The 21,615-nt window shown below is 42.3% G+C and overlaps 1 protein-coding gene across 1 annotated transcript in view; it reads left to right on the top strand.

Annotated features, from left to right (window-relative positions):
- LOC310922180 (glypican-4-like) overlaps positions 1-21,615 on the top strand; it is a gene marked incomplete at its 5' end in the record, with an annotated part of 132,356 nt that overhangs the window by 99,405 nt on the left and 11,336 nt on the right. The window contains 1 exon segment of the mRNA XM_083882595.1: positions 13,917-14,082. Within this exon segment, the coding sequence (XP_083738721.1) occupies positions 13,917-14,082 (166 nt within the window).

Genomic DNA, 21,615 nt, shown 5'->3' with positions numbered 1-21,615 from the left:
AGGTGTAATTGCTCATAGTCTTCCCCAAAACTCTTAGAGTGATCTCTGATTGTGCCTTCCTGGTTATTTTTGACACCATAAAATGCCAATCCTAGACTGATGAATTTGCTCATTATCTTCCTCTTTACCTGTGACTGTATTGCACATTAACAGCTTCCCTGTGGGTTAAATCCATCAGTAGCAGGGCTTGGTTTGGCAGTCACTGCAAGCTGGGGTTTGTCTTTTCCATCACCCCTTTGTGATCACCCTCTGCTCAGTTCTGTGCAGGACTCAAACCTATGTGGGGAAGGAAGCAAAACCTTGCTTGGTTTTAAATTAAAATCATCCTGTCTTTGCTCAAAGGACCTAATCCAAGTGACCATTGCATATTACCTGCTGTGGAATGCAGGAAAGCAGCTTCAGTTTCCCCTGCATCTACTGGGATTTGTAAAGATCAACTCCTCTGGGCTATCAAAGTGGGGGATGCTTGCACAGCTGCAGCCACTCGACACTTGTGGGGCAAGGTGGGAACCTAAGATGGGAAGGGGCCTCCTGGGTCATGGCTCTGTGGGTGGGTTTTTGCAGCATGCTGCTATGCAATCCCTTTCATAATGCTGCAGCTTTCTGCAATAGAGTTGGGGAATCCTCCTGCTCCTCATTCCACTTCAAACTGCTCTAGCACCTGGCTTATGCTATCAACATTTTCCGAATTTTTCTTCCCGAGTGTAGTGGTTTCATGTTCACCAATTTCTATTTTCCCAGCTAATGTACCATTTTGTAGTGGTTTGAGTGTCTACAAAAATTACCTACTTTTTCCTTACTGTGAGATAGGATTAGGAGAAAAAGCAAAGCAGGCTCAAACTTAAAAGGTATAAAAAAAGGTTTATTAACACACACTAAAAGAAGAATGAGAATCAAAATGAAACTTCCAAAACACTTCCCTCTTCCCCCAACAGCTTCTTTTCTTTCTCACAGACAGCGTATAAAGACTAAATTCAGAATACTAGGTCAGTACCACTTATAAAATAGTCTCATCAGTCTATTTAGAGAGAGAAGTCTTGGTTTATTATGTTAACTTTCCACAAGAAAGAACAGTCTGCTTGTGGCTTTTAACTCACAGAAGCAGCCGCCCCGGGGGAAAATCTGCAGTTGTGAACCTCCCATATCGTGTAGCCTTTCCCGCGGCTACTTATGGGCCATGGACTCATGCATACTCACAGGGTATTAATTTTAAAGATGTACGGCTCTAAAAGCAAAGGATTTTCTTCATCTCATGGAACAGAGGTCTTTTTTCTCTTTCTCTAGGGGCAGAATCTTCATCTAATCTCTCTCTGTTCAAGCTTCTCATGGGATCACAGCTTCTTATAAGATCAATATTCACTTAGTCCATCACAAATACCTTTGCTTCAGTCCATCTCCCCAATTTATAGTCCATGGTTTAAAGGAATATTCTAGCATATGTTACCATGGCTCACAAAAGACTTTCAGCTTAAAATGCTAAGGCATCTTCTCTATCTCCTCATCACTAAAGATACAACTTCTTTCACTGACCTTGGTATCTTCATACTGTCTTTTTAAAGGTCTCCCACTCTGACCTTTTTTCACACTCTAGAGAGGATCAATGTTCTGCAAGTTTCATCTTTGCAATGAAAGAGTTAATATCTTGCCCAGGGCCTGTGGTGGTCACGCTGCGGGCAGGCGGCAGCCACTAGAATTTCAAAGCTGCAGGGATGGGGGGGACTTAAGAACGGCGGCCAGGATCTCTCGCATGGCTGGGCTTTTCCCACCCCTTGGTTTCATGGGGTGGGCCTGGCTCAGAGCTGCTCGCTGGGGCTCAGGGGACATCTCCGTCGGCCCAGGCCAGCAGCACCAGCAGCTGCTGGGGCCCGGGTAGGCCCAGTAAAGGCTCCCGGGCCGCGGCTTTAGCAGCAGGATGTTTAGCAGTCGCTCCAGCCCGATCCGACTGAGACCGGGGCACTCTCTCTCTCTTCCGCTCCCCCTGCCCGGTGGCCCCGGGCAGGGCTGCCAGGCCCGGCCTCCTGCAGCAAGCAGGGAGTGGGGCTGGATTACCTCTTCTGAGGCAGGAAGAAAAAGGGCAGTTTCCCGGGATTCCTCCAAATTTAACCCTGTGTGTGTTCGCAGAGACATATAATCTCTCTAGTGGCTATATTAGCTGTCAATTTTCATGCCTAGTTGCTGCCCATTCCCGAGAAAAAAACACAAACCAACAGAGTGTCAGTTTATGCGGTGCTTTATTCAGGGCCCGGGGACCTGAGGACTAATGTCTCAAAGTCAGGGTCCCAAGTTGGTTACAAAAGATGCTCATCTTTTATACCTTTGTTACAAGTCTTACTTCATCAGCCTACGTACAGTCTCCTACGTATTTTACTTTATTCATCTTACAGGTAACCTTTCTAAAGGCTATAAATTTTGCACGCTTGCTCTAGCTAAAATAAAGGTTAATTCTCTAAGCTTAACTCCCACCATAGAAAACATTTTATTGGTAACCATGTAATCATATTTCACAAGTAATTTGTATACCTATATGTACTACATGCTCTACTAAGTCCTTTAAACGTTGTTCCTTGTATCAGCAGATTCTCAGGCCTCATTTCTCAGGCTTAGTTCCCATGGGCCTGCACCAGGAACCAACTCCTCAGCCTAACTACTGCTAACGGAGGCCTTATGGCAACAACTCCCCCCTTTTGAGCATTCTTCAACCAGTTGCAAGGATGCTCAATTCTCTTCTTCATGCAGCAGTCTCTATATAAGATGGTGGTGGAGTAATTCTTGTCATGACTTCATTTCGGGTCATGGCCTTCATGACTCTTCTCGTATGCATCCTTTTCCTAAAGATCATTCCTAAGAAACAACGATATGCTACAAAAATAATCACAACCAAGATTATAATCATTATTACATATTGAATGACAGAGGATATCCAACCAGAAACTTGGATCCCTAAAGAGCTAAATATTGCTCCAATCCAATTGTGTTCAGCATCTTCTTTGGTTTCCTGTATCTTAGACTCTATATCATCCAATTGACTTATGTCTTTTTCTACTTTCTTTGTAACGTTTGGGATATGGATACAGCAATGATCTGTTCTATCATGTAGGTACCCGCAGACACCATGTTCCTTTAATAACAACATATCCAATGCCATTCGATTCTGTATAGCCATCCTACTAGTTGCTTGTAGCTGCAAATTCAAATCCTTAAACCCCTTTTTAGTGGCTGATGCTAATCTCTCAGTTTGTCCCAAAAGCCGGTAGAGCATTTCCCTATTTCTATAGGTCGATATGGGAGCAAATAATGATTCTAACATCCAACTCAATTTGACCCCTCCTGATGGTTCATGCCACTCATCTTCTGGATCTATTCCCTCCATGACCTCTCTTTTATTCCTCCTTTCTATGTCCAAATCTGTCAATCTTGATTGTTTCCAGAATGGGCATAATGTGGGCACTCTCAACGTTATTTGGGTCACCAATCCATCTATAGGTATATGTGTGGTCCACATTCCATGTCCCATGACCCATACTAAATTCCCTGGACTCCTTATGGTAGCAGTTTTGCAATTCACCTGCTTTTGTCCTTTTAATTCTCCTTTTATAGAGTGGTTGCATCCTCTACATTCACATCCCCATTTCAGCAAAATCTTCACTGGTACCAGCCCTACCTGCTCTCCTGGTGTATCACACATAATTACCCTGGTGCAATTCCATGACTCTACTTTCTCTGTCATTTTCCTATGACTTGTTTCTGCTGTTAGAACATGGGCATGTGTCTGGTTCTTTCTACCAGTCCATTGTATACACCATCCAATTTTCCCTAGATAACTATATGTTTCCAGCAAGCTTGGCCCCCAGATTGCTTGCCATGTAGTCCACTCTTCCTTGCCATCCTGGCAAACCACTTCATAGTAATATTTTGTAGTGGGCATTTTATGCGATTGTACCTCATCATATTCACACCATCCTACATTTTTGAATCGTCCAATCGTGATGAATTTGGAATTGGGTAAGGCTTCACAATCTCCTCTGCTTCCAGGTGATGACCACTGTTTGCGGAGAGTTGTTGTTTTAACTGTCCACTCAGTACGGTTATGCAACTCTTTCCTACATTCTTTTGTTTCCATTTCTGGTGATCGGAGGCATTTCAGTGATAGGAATAATTCCCCAGGGTATAGGATCCCCTGCTGCATGGGGTAAAGGTAGACAAGCAGTTATGGATGACACATTCTGAGTTTTTCCAAAGTCTCGTATCAGTCCTACTACCAGATTTTCCTGTTTAGAGTTTCTTGGTAACCCTACCTCATTATCTACCTGCCGAGTCACTCTCATCTCATCTAGGTACATCATCGTTCTTGCATGTGCCCACCAATCATCCTGTGCTATCCAACACCAGTAAATGCCTTCATCTTTTCCTGGCTGCACATTCCTTACTATCAGGATAATTGATTTTCCTAATCTCCTTTCTATCTGATACTTCCCTCCAGATGTTAAATTTTTCCCAAACCACCATCCATACTCGGAAAAATGCTGGCCTTCTTTAACTTCACAAGTAAAAATCACATCCTTCCCTTTGGTTACTTGATATTCTCCATGTTGGGCCTTAATTTCAGAGCCTAAGTGGGCCCTTGCCTCCACCTTTCGTAACCCAAAATTCCCTTTCCCTCCACAGGACACTATGCACAGATATATACCTTCTGTCTCTCCTATCTTTGGATCAGTATAATTCAGCCACCCCTTCCCATAAGTTCCCAGAGTCCACCAACTTATATTCCCCAGCTGTCTTTCCCATTGCTGATGTTTATTCTGTTTCCACCACTTGACTTGGATATCCTGATAACATTTCTTTTCCAATTTGAAGGTACAATTTATTCTCAAAGGAGGTCCGTCCCACATATCCACCTGAGTTGAGACTGGAGTTACATTTACAGCTACAGTTTCTTCACTTATTTTCCCAGTATCCCATGGTAAAACTTTCAATTTGAAACTCACATAATCAAAGCTTTCTCTTATCCAGACTACACAACGATAAATGTCGCTGTCAGTTATTGTGACATTGGATAGTTGCAGGGTGGTATTTCCTTTTTGCTCATCCTTATTCCAAACCATAGTTATACCTGTATGAATTTGTTATGCCCCCTGTCTCCTCCACCTTACACTGACTTCTTCAGATCCAACTTTCTGGTTGTCCGTGAACAGACAGGTCATAGACACATTCATTCCTTCCATCATCACTATTTTGGGTTCAAGTTCTGTAATAACTTCTTGACTCGGGTGTAATGTATCCAGTTGTCGATCCCCTCGACTTTTACTGCGGTGAAGGTAGTCATGATCACTTGTCGCGGGCCTTCCCATGTTTCCTTCAAGGGGTCTGTGTTCCAATTCTTCACATAGACCTGGTCTCCCGGCTGGATGTCATGGACAGGATTTTCCAGCGGCAGGGGTCTGTTCTATTGCAGGGCTCCTTTTAGGGCAGTAAGTACCTTATTCAGAGACAATACATAATTAAAAAGCACATAATTCCCTACTACATGAGGCTCTCCCTTTAATACTGTAGCATGATATGGTCTGCCATACAGTATCTCGTATGGACTTACTGCTATCCTCTCCCGGGGTCTAATCCTAATTCTTAACAAGGCTAATGGCAGGGCCTGAGGCCACTGGATTTTGGCCTCCTGACAGATTTTCTTAATCTGTTCTTTCAGGGTTTGATTCATCCTCTCTACTTGCCCGCTGGATTGAGGCCTCCATGGGGTATGCAAATTCCAGGTAACATCTAACAGTCGGGCGACTGTCTGTACCACTCCTGCCACAAAATGAGGTCCCTTGTCAGAAGAGATCCCTAATGGAACCCCAAATCTTGGAATGATTTCTCTCATTAATGTTTTCACTACTTCTTTGGCCTGATTAGTTCTGCAAGGGAAAGCCTCTGGCCATCCCGAAAACGTGCAGACATACACCAGCAGATACCTGTATCCTTGTGATCGGGGCAATTCGGAAAAATCTATCTGCCAATAATCTCCTGGCTCTGCTCCTACCTGTAATTTCCCTAGTTGTATCTGCTTCCTCACTATTGGATTATTTTTAAGGCACACTGGGCACATGGCATTCACTCGTTTAGCCATTGTTAACATCTGGTTAGAGATAATTTCCCTCTTCAGAAATTTTACCAATACCTCTACTCCCCAGTGGCATTTATTATGCTCAGTTTCTAAAATCACCTTCATCAATTTGGTAGGAACCACTCCTTGGCCAGTCCCAGTCACATACCATCCCATTGCATTCTTCTGGGCCTGGACCAGCTGTGCCAATTTCTCATCCTCAGCGGAATAACTGGGTTTTTGTCCCATATAAGGTTGTACCGGTCCTACCTTTGTTGGAATCAGCGCCATTTCAGTCCAGACCTTTTTAGCAGCTTTTCGTGCGATTAAATCAGCCAGCCGATTCCCTCGAAAAATCTTTCCCTCATCTTTCTGGTGTCCTTTCACATGCATCACAGCCACTTCCACTGGCTTATACACAGCTTCCAGTAGCAGCAGGATCTCATTCCGATGTTGAATGGATGTCCCCTGTGAACTTAACAGTCCTCTCTCTTTCCATAAAGCCCCATGTACGTGCAGAACTCCAAATGCATATTTTGAATCTGTCCATATATTTACCTTTTTCCCACTGCTCAGGACCAGGGCTCTGGTTAATGCTATAATTTCAGCCTTCTGTGCAGATGTTCCTGGGGTGAGGGCCCTAGCTTCCACCACCTGCGTGAGGGTCACCACCGCATACCCGGCATACCTGATTCCATTCTCTATGAAGCTGGATCCATCGGTATACAGTTCCCAGTCTGGCACCTCCAGGGGCACATCTCTCAGGTCCGGTCGGCTAGCGTATACCTGTTCGATGGTTTCCATACAGTCATGTGTTAATTCGCCCTCATTCTGCTCACTGCAGAGGAACTCTGCTGGATTGATGCAATTAGTCACTTTGAGCTCAACATCATCCTGTTCTCTGAGCAATGCATGGTATTGTAACAATCTGCTAGAGGACATCCAATGCCCCCCTTTTTGTTCCAAAGCTGCCAGTACCATATGGGGCACAAACACCTCCATCTTTCTCCCCAGAGTCAATTTTCGGGCCTCCTGGATCAGTATCACTGTGGCTGACACTGCCCGCAAGCATGCCGGCCATCCTGCGCTCACAGTGTCCAGTTGTTTAGAGAAATACCCAACAGGCCTCTTCCATGATCCGAGGGTTTGGGTTAGTACGCCGAGGGCTAATCGCTGCCTCTCATTGACGTATAGCTGAAAGTCTTTATTTAAATCTGGTAGGCTGAGTGCAGGTGACTCTTTCAAGGCCCGTTTCAGATCTAGGAAGGCCTTCTCCTGTAGTTTGTTCCACTGCAGTTGAGACTCCTTTAAAGCTTCATAAAGGGGTTTAGCCATTAGCCCAAAGTTTGGTATCCAGAGTCTACACCAACCCACCATTCCTAAAAACGATCTTAGTTCTTGGTGGTTTCGGGGTGTGGGTATTGCACAGATAGCTTCAACTCTATTGATTCCCAATTTCCTTACCCCCTTTGAGATTTCACAGCCTAGGTATATCAAACTCTCTTGGACTAATTGGGCCTTTTTCCTTCGAAACCCGATATCCTCCTTGTCCCAGCATATTCAACAGTTCTATGGTTAGGGTTAAACAGACCTCCCGTTGTTCTGTAGCCAAAAAGATGTCGTCCACATACTGGAGGAGAACGTAAGAGAAGGGTGATTCTCTTGCCTGAGTCGTCTTCCATTCCTCCAGCTCTTTGGCTAATTGATTTCCAAAAATTGTAGGAGAATTCTTAAATCCTTGGGGAAGTTGTGTCCAAGTGAGCTGCCTTTTTCGTCCGGTATCCGGATTTTCTCATTCGAAGGCAAAATATTTCCTACTTTCTAATGCCAGTGGGATGCAGAAGAAGGCATCTTTTAAATCGATAACTGTAAACCATTGGAATTTCTCTGACACAGATGTTAACAAAGTATACGGATTGGCCACCACCGGGTGAATGTCTTTGACAATGTTATTTATTGCCCTTAAATCCTGCACTAGTCTATACTTACCATTTGTATATTTCTTTCACTGATGCTAGCAATGTATAAGGATTAGCAACTACTAAATGAATGTCTTTTTAGTTATCTCATTTATGCCCCTTAAATCTTGTACAAGTCTATACTCACCATTAAATTTCTTTACTGGGAATATTGCAGTATTGTATTTTAATTCACATTCTTCTAGAATTTGGTACTTTAGGAATTTATCAATGGTCTTTACTATTCCCTATCGTGCTTCTGCCTTGATAGGATATTGTTTAATTTGCATGGCACTTGACTTGCCCTTCCTTCAATTCTACCTGTACTGGCTGTGCCAATTTAGATTTCCTTAGTATATCCGTTTCCCACACAGAGGGAATCATTACTTCTTCTACCTTTTTGTGGGGAATATTGGAGTTGGTTTCTCTTTTACCGTTAAAATCTTTCCTGGTTTAGACTTGGGTATCCTCATTACAAGTTCACCATTCTCAAAAGTAATCACTGCCTCTAGAGCTGCCAGAAAATCCCATCCTAAAAGCAGAGCTGAACACCCAGGCATATATAAAAATTTATGTGTTAAAGTTTTATTTCCAAAGCTCAGATCTAGGGGTTGCAGGAATGGCCAGATCTCCTCCTTCCTTGTGGCTCCAATAATTACAGTAAATTTTTTTTTTTTTTTCCAATCTGCCCTTCTACATAATTTAATATGAAATATTTACAAGAAAAGTGACATCTTTCCCTTCTAAGCACAGAGTGACCATCTGTTCCTTTGATCCTGGCTTCCCCTCACAGATCCATGACTCTGGCTATGCTATTCAACTGAGGCTGAACATACTGACTAAACCAGTTTGGGCACTCTCGCTTTCAATGTCCTTCTAATTTATTTATTCTTAATACTCCACAGCCTCTGCCAAAACCACCTCTATTACTGTCCCAACTGGTTCTGCCACCACGTCCTCGCCACCTCTAAAAGCTTGTCCAAACTTCTTAACTTTCCGCTTTCCAGTTCCTGTAACTTTTCCTAATGTCCTCCTGTGACTGGTCTAGAAAAATAAAGGCGAGCTGAATCCCTGCTCGCCCACCATCCACCTGAAGACCAGTATACCTCCTGGCCGCATCCGAGCCATCCCCCCCACCACTGCTGCTTTCCGCCCTGTCCCTTCTGCATCTCCCTTCCCTTCATCCCCGCCCCGCAGTCAAATCCCGATCGCTGCCAGGGATAGAAGCAATGGGCAACTCCGGCAGAGGAGGACTGGGGATAGGGGACAGGAGCCGATGACATAGGCGTAGGTGGGAGAGGAGGGTCGGTAGAGGGATAAATCTTTGAGCAAGTGTCAGCAACGTAGGGGGATAGCCAGGAGAAGCATTTTGGATAGGCGCAAGCAGGGGAGAGGAAACAGAATCAGGTGGGGTGAGAGTAAGTGTAGTAAAACTTAATGCTGAGGGAACATTGGTAGGGGCAGTGGGTCCTACAAATAAATCAGCTTTCAAATCATCTCCTCCTTTTTTTTTTTTTTTTTTTTTTTTTTTTTTTTTTTTTTTCCAAAACCAGGTGTTCTACACAACACTTATCTTGGACGCAAGCCAAACAATGATTATTTTCTAAGACCAGTGCTTGTATTCCACATTCCACTAACCATGCCGGTTTCTCTTTTAAATAAAAGCAAAGATCTATGTATGGCAATTCATCAAGTTTCGATTCTCGTTTACAATGTGGCATCAGTTGTGATATAAGTTCTAATTGTAAAGACCCATTTTGCGGCCATCTCTGGTTTGTTTTTGAGAGCATAAAACAAATCAAGATAAGGTATTTCAGCACATCAAGGGGGTTATAACATCAGGGTTAACAGATCCATTCAAAGGCCACTCTGGGCCACCAGTTTCATATTGTGGCCATCGATGATTACAATAATCAATCATTTTACTTTTATGTAACTCTTGGTGGAATCCTTCCTTTTTCCACCTTCCCAGTAAACATCCCAAGGAGGAATTCCCTGGGACCTTATCATTAGATTGTACCAAAGTCTTAAAGGTTTTAAACGGCATCATCTCTTTTTTTTTTTTTTCTTTTTTTCTCTTTTTCTTTTTTTCTCTTTTTTTTTACACCTTAAGTTGCTCACACACACACACACACACACACCCCAATACTAATACTAATACCAATACCAATACCAGTACCAATACCAATACCAATACCAATCTTGCCACTTCTCGTCGCCGCGAGGGGCAAGTGCCGAGCCAGCGAGGCTTTCGCTTCGTCTGACGGTCGGCGCCTAGGCTTCCCAGACCATAGACGTCTTTAGCCCAACCCTGCGGGAATCGCCGTCCCGTCTTATTAGGCAGGCACCCAAACCTAAAGAATAAAGCACCTTTTGGGCTTACCTTCTCACAGTTGTCCGTCAGGCGCGGGGTCGGGCGCGGGTCGATGACTCCCCAGAAATCACCTGGTGCCGGCGTGGAGTTGATCAGCTCGCGAACCGCCCCAGCCACCTCCAGAGTCCTGCCGCGGTCGCCAGAAAGCTGCTGCCCATTCCCGAGAAAAAAAACACAAACCAACAGAGTGTCAGTTTATGCGGTGCTTTATTCAGGGCCCGGGGACCTGAGGACTAATGTCTCAAAGTCAGGGTCCCAAGTTGGTTACATAAGATGCTTATCTTTTATACCTTTGTTACAAGTCTTACTTCATCAGCCTATGTGCAGTCTCCTACGTATTTTACTTTATTCATCTTACAGGTAACCTTTCTAAAGGCTATAAATTTTGCACGCTTGCTCTAGCTAAAATAAAGGTTAATTCTCTAAGCTTAACTCCCACCATAGAAAACATTTTATTGGTAACCATGTAATCATATTTCACAAGTAATTTGTATACCTATATGTACTACATGCTCTACTAAGTCCTTTAAACGTTGTTCCTTACATCAGCAGATTCTCAGGCCTCATTTCTCAGGTTTGGTTCCCATGGGCCTGCACAGGGACCAACTCCTTAGCCTAACTACTGCTAACGGAGGACTTATGGCAACATAGTCACTGATTGGTTCCTAAACTTGTCAAACTACCACAACGAGGAGGATGCAGAGCACTCCTTTGAGGGCTAACAGTGCTAGAATGGCCAAGATCAACTGATAAGCCTCTGGACTTAGCATGGAGGTCCTGTCACCTACTGCTGAGTGACACAGGAAGGGATTTTTATCAGAGAAACAACTAAATTACTAAACTTGAGCGTCCTTCAGAGCTCTTGTCTCTGGGCGTGAGATGTTATTTAGTTCCCCCTGACACTTTTTTGTTCTGAAAGGACTGCGGCATCTGGATAGCAGATGATACCTTTACATTTGCCTGTTTCCAGTTTTCCAATTATAAATCATCTGATTTAGTTGGTTTCTGTTGCTTGAGCTCTTAGTATTCGATCCAGCTCTCCTTTAAAGCCATGCTGTCCCTATAGGGAGTCTTCTGCTGGGGCTCCTGTTCCCACTGTGCCTTCCAAATATATATATAATATGAAATGTGTATATGCTCTGGAGCATCTGAATCAGATTCCACAGCCACCACAAACAGCTTTCTACATGGATTCTCCTTTTCCTCAGCCAAACAGGCTCTTTGTGGACAAAAGAAGGGTAAAGTGCTGTCTGATGAACATTGTTGGCCAGCCAAAATCCAGTGCTGAACTACATCAGCTGCAGAAAATTGTCCTTCTGTCTAACCAGTTCACTTGCCTGCTGAAGAGAAACCGTGGTTTTTCTGGAGTTGTCAGAAACACAGCAGATCTTTATTTGTCATCTCTTTCCATAAGAAAAGGAGGCTTAAAAATATGCTGATGTTATTAACAAAGCCAGCCTGATTATGTAATGCTTTTTCTTTTCTGGTTTGTTTTTGTTAAAATCTGTTGCCTCCTAGTTTCATGGGTTGTCAACAAGTTTTTGCACCAGAAGATTAGGCTTAGTTTCTCCATAGTCATCGCACTGAGATGGGCAATAGTAAGGTCCTCAGCATATGTGTGGTACCAGATATTCCTCATGTTCGTTCATCTCCACTTAGTCCTATTGTCCTCTCTGCCATGAAGTCAGTTCCCAGACCTCCAGCAGATGACATGTGAAGGCCATCCACATCTCCAGCTATTTGTGCTGAAGGACTTTGCTCTTTCTCAGGGATGTGTGTCTCCTCCAGCACAGTCTTGGATCACAGCCTCTTTAGAGCACTTCTCTAAATGCCTTACAAGGAGCCTCAGGTGCATCGTTTAAAACAGCAGACACCACTTCTGTTTTGTCAGTGTATCTCTGATTACATCTTAATTTTCTATTTTCATCTGTGGCTAATTAACACTTAAACTTGCTCTTAAGGGAGTTTCTCTCTTCAGTGCTTCAGATGGACCCAATATGGGGTCGGGATGGAGCTAATGCTCCTTGGACTGGCTGGATGGAAATGGTTTCAATGAATGTTTTGAAGCTGGGCCAGAGAGTGAATCAAACATGAATGACCATGAGTCACTTTGGAAAACAGCCCTGTTGAGGGCTCAGGGGTGATGTGCCTGCTGCAGACAGCTCCACTCGCATGCCCAGAGGCTGCACGATGGCTTTGAGGGTCCTCCCGACTTGTCCTCAGCTGAAGGGTTGTAGCTGCCACCTCTTTCGGGTGTGGGGAATGATGTTACTGAGTGTGATGAGTGCTGAGTATAAATGAACCCGGGTATCTGTCATGTAAATGCTGTGTTGAGGGACTTAAATGTGATATAAAGGAGCTGGTCTCTGTGCTGGAGAGCCCTGCTGGGCAATTGTCCAGGAAGGGCCACTGCCCTGCCGAGGAGGAGGACATGCTCTGTTGTGGTTTGAAAGCAAAACGAATGAGAGGCTCCAAGTCAGAGATATAATTTAATAAGAAGAAAGGTAAAAAGGTAAAAATAAAATAAAATAAATGCAATAACACAAAGGATCACTGACAGAGTCAGAATACAACCTGAGCAGGATGGTGGAAGCAGTCCAGGTGAGGTGCTCTTCCTGAAGCAGTGATCCTGTAGAAAGGTCTGGTAGCTCTGGTCCTCTGGGAATCCAGTAGGTAAGTGCTACTTGCACTGTCCCACATACCAGCTTATATCCAGGTGAGAATGCTTGGCTCCTCCCCCTGGGCAGAGCATCTCACAATGGGATGAGGAGTTGTGAAGTGGGTCCTTGATGGCCCATTAAACAGAGATAACTCCTGGAAGGAGTTACCTGTGAGTCATGGGCCAGGCGTTAATGGGCCATTAGCAGAAGACACCCCAAAGGCAGGGGCTTGGGAAAACACTGCCCCACCTGGTTTAACAGTTCATGAAGATGGTGATAGAATAAATACTTTGTGTACATCCTACACTGCAACCCAGGACATGCTCCCAGTGGGTTTGGTACAGGGATCGTGTCAGACATCCCGTCTTGACATCCGACTTTTTCCTGAAAAATCCCAGCATCATCATCTTCAGCATGTGTTTTCAGCAGGGCTCAGAGAGTGCAGCTTTGTGTGACATCTTTTGACTTGGGTGCATTTTACTGCCTTCCCTGAGCTTGAGTGCTGCCGGTCCCCTTGGAGTGCCTGTCCTTGCAGCCCTGGGAGGGGTCCCACATCATACAGGGTGTACTGCATGATGCAAATGTTTTGCAGAGATGGGGGCTATGTCCCCTGGAGTGGCAGATACACCCAAGGAGATGAGCCAGACCCCTTCATCTGTTCCTCAGATCTCTGGACCACATAAGCAGGGGCCAGGTGGCAATGGCTGACCCTGTTGCTGTCTCTTCTGTACAGCTCTGTCCCATGCACCTTGGGGGTAAATGTGTGGAGTTTTTTGCTTTAGTGGCTGAGGGCTAATTTTCTTGTCCTTTTGTCTTTTTCTCTCATAAAGGTAAACCCCACACCGCAGGGTACACGAGCACTGCTGAAAATGATGTACTGCCCACACTGCCAAGGACTGGTGTCAGTGAAGCCCTGCTACAACTTGTGCTTTAATGTCATGAGAGGCTGCTTGGCCAACCAAGGGGACTTGGATGCTGAGTGGAATATCTTTATAGGTAAGGCAGTATGAGTTAAAACTGCATGTAAGTCTGCACTGATACTGTGTCCCTCACCTGAATAGCATTGTGAGTGGCTGTGCTGAGCTGTAGCAGATTTTTCAGGTATCCGTGATGGGTATCTTTTCCTTCCACACATCTGTGTACAGCACACCTTTTCCCATTCACATTAACCTCTAAATAAGTGAGAATGTTGTGCCAGTGACTTTTGTTGCAGCAAGCTTTAGGAGGATGGAGGTGGCATGGGCTTGTAGGCTTGGAATGTTTCTTCTTGCTGGACCAAGCATGTGTGCAAACTGGTTTTTCTATGCTACTTATACCTTGTTGTCATCATACAGCTGTCCTTCCTGAAGTCAGTTTTCTCCTTCAGCAGCCTGGGAGTCTCCTTGCCAGCCATGAAGAGCTTTGGGAAAATCTGTAGGGCTGGATTTTACACTAAACAATTGAATAGGACATGTCTGAATCTGTTTTTAAACAGGTCATCCTTTTGCAATGTCAACAGGTCTTGCATGACACTGCGAGTGCTTTTGCCATCCTCTTCCTCCTGTTTATTTCTGTTTTGTGCTTATACACAGTATCATTCAATATATAAAATTTAGACTGAAATGTTAAATTCTACCTTGGGTCAAAGCTCATCAGAATTGGCAGTGCATCCCATTTTGGGGCACAGGCAATAGATTATGTTAAATGTTTTCATTTGTGCTACTTTTCCAGGATGTTTATCTGTGATCGAGCATCCTTAGGGAGCAGTTGCTTCACTCTAGTTAATGTGTGATGAAGTGATGAAGTGCACATGTAAAGTATCTACTGCTTCTGAAAAGGCTGTGGTAGTCTTTCCATTCCACTCATGGAAAAATAAAAGATTGTTAGAAAGAAAAGATTTCCATTTCATTAAGTTGCAAAATTTTAAAAAAAGGAAATTGCTGCTAGCTGACATTTCAGGCTACATTTATGTCTTAGAACTTGTTTTCCTCTGTTTTGTGCACTGGATTTTTACTTTGCTGCCCATGCCAACTGAATGTGTGCAGGGTGTTATTTTCAGAAGGCATTTTTTTGTGTGTGTATTCCATATAGGGAGCTAAATGTGACACTAAGTTGGATTTCCAAGTCATTCTCTGGGAGGCTGACACCCCAACCCCCCAGTCCTCACAGCTGCCTTTCTCATGAGAATATTTAGTATTTCAACTACAATTGTTGCTGAAATAGCTCAAAGCCAGAAGACTTGCAAACATCTAGTCCAAGTAGAAAAGAAGAATCCCATGAAAGGGAAGGGCATAATGCCAGAAAACAGACAAAAGCACAAGCAGCTAATTGCTGTAGGTGGTACTTGGCTAAAAATGAACCTCGGGGGAAGCCGGTGAGCCCTGTCACACGACACTGATCAGGGACTGCATACAATAATTAAGATTATTAAACAAGACAAAATAAATACGTGTGATTCCAGATTGGAAGCAAAGCTTTCTTCTTGCAGTGCTTCCTCCTCAAAAGGCTTCTTGCCCACTCATTACTTAAGTATGGTATTAAGCTTCGTTTCATTTATTGGCAGTATTTGCTCAGTTCTTGCACTCTGGGTTGATGGTTGCAGTGGAGTACAGATACAGAAAACTTAAGCTGTGCTTTCTTTAGACAATTTAATAAGTGAACAGGTGCTGGTTATGTTCCAGACTTTGCCACTCAAGACAAATTAAATTAAATATATCTGGTGTTTAGGGCATGGCAATTATCTTGTGTGTGTGTTTAAAGGTTTAAACAATTAAAGAAATACCACCTCAAAAATTTCCCCCCAAACCACCTCACAAAATCCCAAAAACCCACCTCCATGGTCTCTATGAGATTTTGCATTGTGGGTTTAAGTGCCAAGTTATGGCAATGATTTATTATGAGTCAAAAGCAGATTTTGAACCTAAAAAATCAACTTGAAAATAGTTGAATTAGAGAACTTGTAGCAAGTGCTGCAAGTCTATATGAATGTGGGTGCATGTGAAATACGTATTTGTGTGTGCTAGTGGGTCTATAAGTAAGTCAATTATGTAAAGCTGGGATGTAAAGTTTGTAGGTTTTTTGAGACAAGAAGATTTTGTAATTCCCTATTTCTCCAAAGTACCATTTAAAGCTGAGGAGTATGAAATAACGAACAAATTGTACTCTTTTCTCCCCTTTAACTATCTAAATTATTTCTCCCTCTATTCCTGACACAATTGTACACCAATTAGACAGGGTATACTTTGTTTCAAACAGGCTGTTGGGGGGTTGGAGATTTCCTGAATGAACTGTGTTAATCTCCAGTGCCTTTTCATGATTTTTTTTCTCCACAAAGGTTTACTCTGCTCAAAGATGTCAAATTCAGGCTCCATATACATATCTGGAGTACTATGTGTGCAAAGATTTTTTTCTCCCGCTAAAAAAAAAAAATAAAAAATTGATGTTAATGAATGCTCAAGGTCTTCTCCCTCTCTCCTTCCCCTTTTAAATCAGATCTTGGGGTTAAGACTGAAAACTGCCTTTTGTTCTTCAAGTCAGACAGTGAGGCTGAAGATGTGGGGTTCTGATTATTGGTGACACAATGAGAAAGAATTGCTTTCCTTCATGGGAGTGAGGTATTTTGTTGCCAAGGATTGTCTCAATGCCAGTAGCAAGGACAAATGTATGTAAGAGGAAAAGGGTCATTAAGGGATGGTGCTAGATGGTGTGTCTTGGTTGTTTTTTTTTCCACTTAAATCCACTTCTACCTCCCCATCACAGGGAGGAGAGACAGTCTTTGTCATGCTGCATGTTTGTAATATGAGGCCAGGATACATTCTTCACTCTGCCAGAGTTGGGGTTTTTTTTGTGAAGCAAAGCTGAGCCACCTCACCATGGCTTATAAATATCATTTGCTTTGCACGAGAGCTGGGGCAAATAATTGTTATTTGTAATCAACTCCTCTCTCCTCCCCATAATGAAAAATCTTTTTCTGGGAGGTGAGTTGCTCAGAAGGTTGGTTCCTGGAGCTGGAGCAGGAGCCTCTCCTCCTGTGGGCAGCGGTGCTGGTGGCACCCTGAACCCCAGCCAGCCTTAGCAACATCAGACGGGGCTGCCAGAGGGAACCACTGCTTGTCACCACTGCTGTGGGAACACCAGCCAGCTCCTGGTGGGAGGTGAAAGTTTGCAGGATACCTCCAAAATCAAAACTGTGGATGAGGCAGAGCCCCCCCCATCCTCAGCCCTTGCTCCTCCCCACTCCTTTTTAATGAAAGTTTATTTTGTTTACTGTTCCTTGACAGTATCAATCCCAACTCCAATTACTACTTTCCTTATCTTTTCTTGCCAACTTTGGCAGCTCTGCTGGAGGCCGAATGCATTTATTGACAGTCAAAGCAGAGGCTGCATTCCTGGGCTGTGATACATGGAATGCCATGACACCCCTGCTAACAAAGGACCCAATTCGCTCTACATTCCCATGGTCTTGTGGATGGCCTGCCCAGCTCAAAGTTTACAAAGATGCCCAACAGCCAGAAGAATTGGGGTTTATGTTTCCTTTCAGTCTTTCACACTTTATTGATCTGTGGCCTTTCCTGGCCACTCAGAGAATTAAGTAGTTACAAAACGGAATGATTTTTCTTTAAAAAAACCACAAAAAACTCCTGTGCATTTTGTGTGTTTTATTATCTGTCTATTAATAATATTTTTATTTGAAATGAGTGACTTTCTGCACACTGCACTGGGATGTTCTTTATGCACGTGAAAAACCCCAAAAGCATTGACAATGATGAACACATTTAAGTTGAGCTCCACTTGTTTACAAGAATCTCCATTTGGTAGCACATCAAAAGCATTTTTCTCTCCTCTGGCACAATGGTATATTCATGCTAGCAGTCATTACTCAGAGATTTGAAGCATCACTTTATTGGAGCCCACCACAATACAGTCTAAGATTCTTTGTTTCATTTGTTATTACCGTCTTTACACCCACACCTTGGTGGAGCTGAGTGAGTGAGAGGGGGTTAATTAATGATAGTCCTTTAACTAACACCCAGAAAATCTTTAGAATATTGAGTTTTCTTTAAAAAGTGGATTTACAGGCTAGGAAGGCATCTTCAATTCATGTTGGGGGTTATGGTGTTGAATTATTATTATAATTGTTGTGTTTTGTTGTTTTTATTAATAATAATAACTTTACATACTCAAATAGCTTATGTGAAAAACGAGGTTCACTTTTTAGTAAATTTTAAGGAATATGTTTAATAAAATAATTAAGACAATTAGGAGATAAGAAAAAACCAAAAACGGCCGGCCGGGTGACTTGGCATTCAGCCAAGTCCACCCCTTGCTTTCTCAGGGATACTCGTTAAATACCCTTTTCGTTATATCGATATATGAATATTCATAAAATTCCATAAACTAGTTTCCATATTCCAGGAACTGCTTTGCATGGTCCCTCCTTGGGTCCGCCTTTTTAGAGCATGCGTGTTTCGTGGCTGTGTCCTTTTTATCGCATCCAGCTTGGGCCTTGGTCTGTGCCTTCTGCGGGTGGTAGATGCTGATAGTTGGTGTTATCAGTAGCAGAGTCTTCTTTACATGTTCGCTGGATGTTATCCCAACCAAACAGACAGTCTAAGCAGCTGCTACATCAACTACTCCCTTTATATCTAGTCTTACCAATAGCAGAAATAAACTTATATCCTTATATCCTTACTATGTTATTAATCATATAGCACACATCTTGCGAAAAGCCAATTTTATAATACACACATATAACAAACCCCACTTCTTCTTTTTATAATTCATTTGGCTTTGAGCCATATTTCTTGTTTTCTAGCTTCCATTATTTCCTCTTATAGACACTTACTTTCCAACCAGTCACCACTGGTCCTCAATTTTTCCGCAATCCAATATTTTCCCAATTATGAATACAACTATCTAATTTGGATGGGTTATAACAGTGACTGTCGATACGGGTATGTGTAATAAGAAAGGAACCTCGGTGTCTTTTCATATACAACTTTCAATAGTATCTGTAGCATGATTTTGCCAATATCCTATAAGGCAAAAGACAAAGAATGAGTGAAGTGACAGAAAAAGGAATAACAGAGGTCTGGTATGGCTTATACCTCCACCCTCCATGCCTATGGGGTTGCTACCCACAGCAGGAGTATATGATCTTCTTGGTGGCAAGTACAGCGGCCAACCCAGTCTTGCCCTCTATTTCCTTGTTAATTCTTTTTGTTTGTTTGTTTGTTAGTTTTCAGACAAATTGCCTTTGACTTTTTTTTTTTTTTAACCGTAATTCTCTCCACTGTTCCTCAGGTATTTCCCACTCAACAGGCACTGGTAATCCCCATTTACTGGGATATATGTACACATGCATCACTAAAAGGCAGTAAAGTCTTTTAATTCAAAGGCCAGCTGCAAAGCCTTTTTAGAACTGACAATTAATTATGCTGGCCAGAGCTGCACTTCGAGTAAAACTGCACCTTTAGTTCAGCTATTCCATGTACTGTGACTTTTCCACATGATCATTTTACTGAAATTAGGGTGTCATCTTCCTCTCTGGGGAATCACTTCTGATACCATTTAATTTTTGAAAGCTTCCACCTTTTAACTGTAACTAGGATTGAGGGACAGGTTAAAAAGAAATTTAAAGAGAAAAAAAATTACTCAACAAAAAAAATAACTTAAACTACAGAGTGAAAAGAAGAAAGAAGAGAAAAAAAAACCAACAAAAAACAACAGAAACTTCTTTTACTCCTTCTGATGTTAGAGTTTTATCATATTGAAGGTTTCTGTTGGGCCAATCCTCTGCTCAGCCTATTCTTAGGGCAGGAAGATAATGAATTCTTGCTATTCTAGAAGATTTTCCTTCACTGTTTAGGAGAACTTAGAAAGATACATACACTATAAGATTTATTTTTATCTAAGGCAAACACACTCACTCAATTTGACATGCATTGATTTGAAAGATTAGATGCTCCTTAGAAACTTCGATAAGAACCCCCTTTGACAATCAACACCACCAGTTTTGTGAGCTAGGTCTCATCTGCAGCCAGCTGGAAAACTAAGAAAAAAAAAACAAAAAAAAAACCCCTTCCAAAACAGTTTCTGCAAAATTTATAGTAACTTATCAAGCAGGGAAATAAATGAAACTACTAGAAAAATTTTGCATATACCACAATAATATTTCCAAGCAGCAAGTATCTTGTCATTCATACTATCTCTCCTTATATTCCACGAGAAAATCTGACATCTTCTTATATAAAAAAGAAAACCAAAACACCTTCAAAAGTTTCTTAACAAAGACACACAAAGAACTGCCCATAAAAAAAAGGAAAAAACCCTCCAAAAAAAAAACTTCTCAACCAATACCTACATCTCAACCTCTGTCTAAGAGGCAAATGACAAATTTTTCCACCTTATAAAGTTATATAATTAGTTCCTTAAATTATTTTTGATCCACCCACTTGAAGAGCAAATCTTTATATCCCTTCTCATGACTTCTAAATAGTAGAAGAAAAATTTGCTCTTGAGAATAAACCTGACAGAACTAGATTTCTATCAGTAATTATCTGTACCTTTTTGTGGGGACAACACTGCCAGCGTAACTGAAGAATGTCCTGTATTGGTTACAAATATCTGCATGTTTGTGTGTGTACACAAAGGAATCACAGCTACTGTATTAACTTTGACACAGTACCAGTTTAGTTGAAAACTCTTTCCTTAGTTCCCACTCTGCCGGGTAGTAGTTCATCCTATATTTTGTGAGCACTAACATATCCTCTTGGTATTTCACATAGGCGCTCTTCTCTGCCCTTCTTCTTTAAACAAAACAGATTAATAAGTAATAAAATGTCTTTAAGTTAGTATGAAAGAAGTACCTTAAACACACACAAAAATAGGAAAAATAAAGGAGGCAAAAACATATTGTTTGTTCTGTAAGATATAAAACCTAAAATAAATTAGCCAAAATGTTAGGGATATGGAGCCCGTCTTCTTCTTGTGATTTTCATGTACCTGCAATATTATACAGTGGAGTGACATAAACACTTTCAAAAAACAATATTACATATTTCAATTTCAACTCCCCACACTAGAATTACTTGAAAGTCCATTTCCTTTGTAGCTGTGAAGAAACAGAGGTAGCATTTGACAGACCGGACTGATTTTTAGGTGTTATGCAGAGAAGTAAAACAGAGAAAGTCCTTTGTCCATAACTTCCAAATTTACTTGAGTCTTTTCCAGTTCATGACCACTCAGCTCTGTTTAAAATTCAACTTTGTATCACCTGGTTTAGATGCTACAGTTCATTCTTGGGTTCTCACACCGGTCTCTTGATCTTGCTGACGTTGATTTAAAACTTGCAGCTTTAGTTTTTCAGCCATACCGCAGCTTCAGTTGCCTGCAATACCTGAAAAAGCATCTTCCCACTGTGGGGTTAAAGAACTTCCTCTCCCATTTTTGCAATTGTACAGCTATACCCTCTTAACATTAATTTCTCTTTATTTCATAATTTAAACATTATCTCATAGGGTGTTACTTTCAGGTTCCAATCTGGGTTGC

Source organism: Zosterops lateralis (genome assembly GCF_965231275.1).
Source record: "Zosterops lateralis genome assembly, chromosome: W".
NCBI classification, from domain to species: Eukaryota; Metazoa; Chordata; class Aves; order Passeriformes; family Zosteropidae; genus Zosterops; species Zosterops lateralis.
This window is presented reverse-complemented; position numbering and strand designations above follow the sequence as displayed.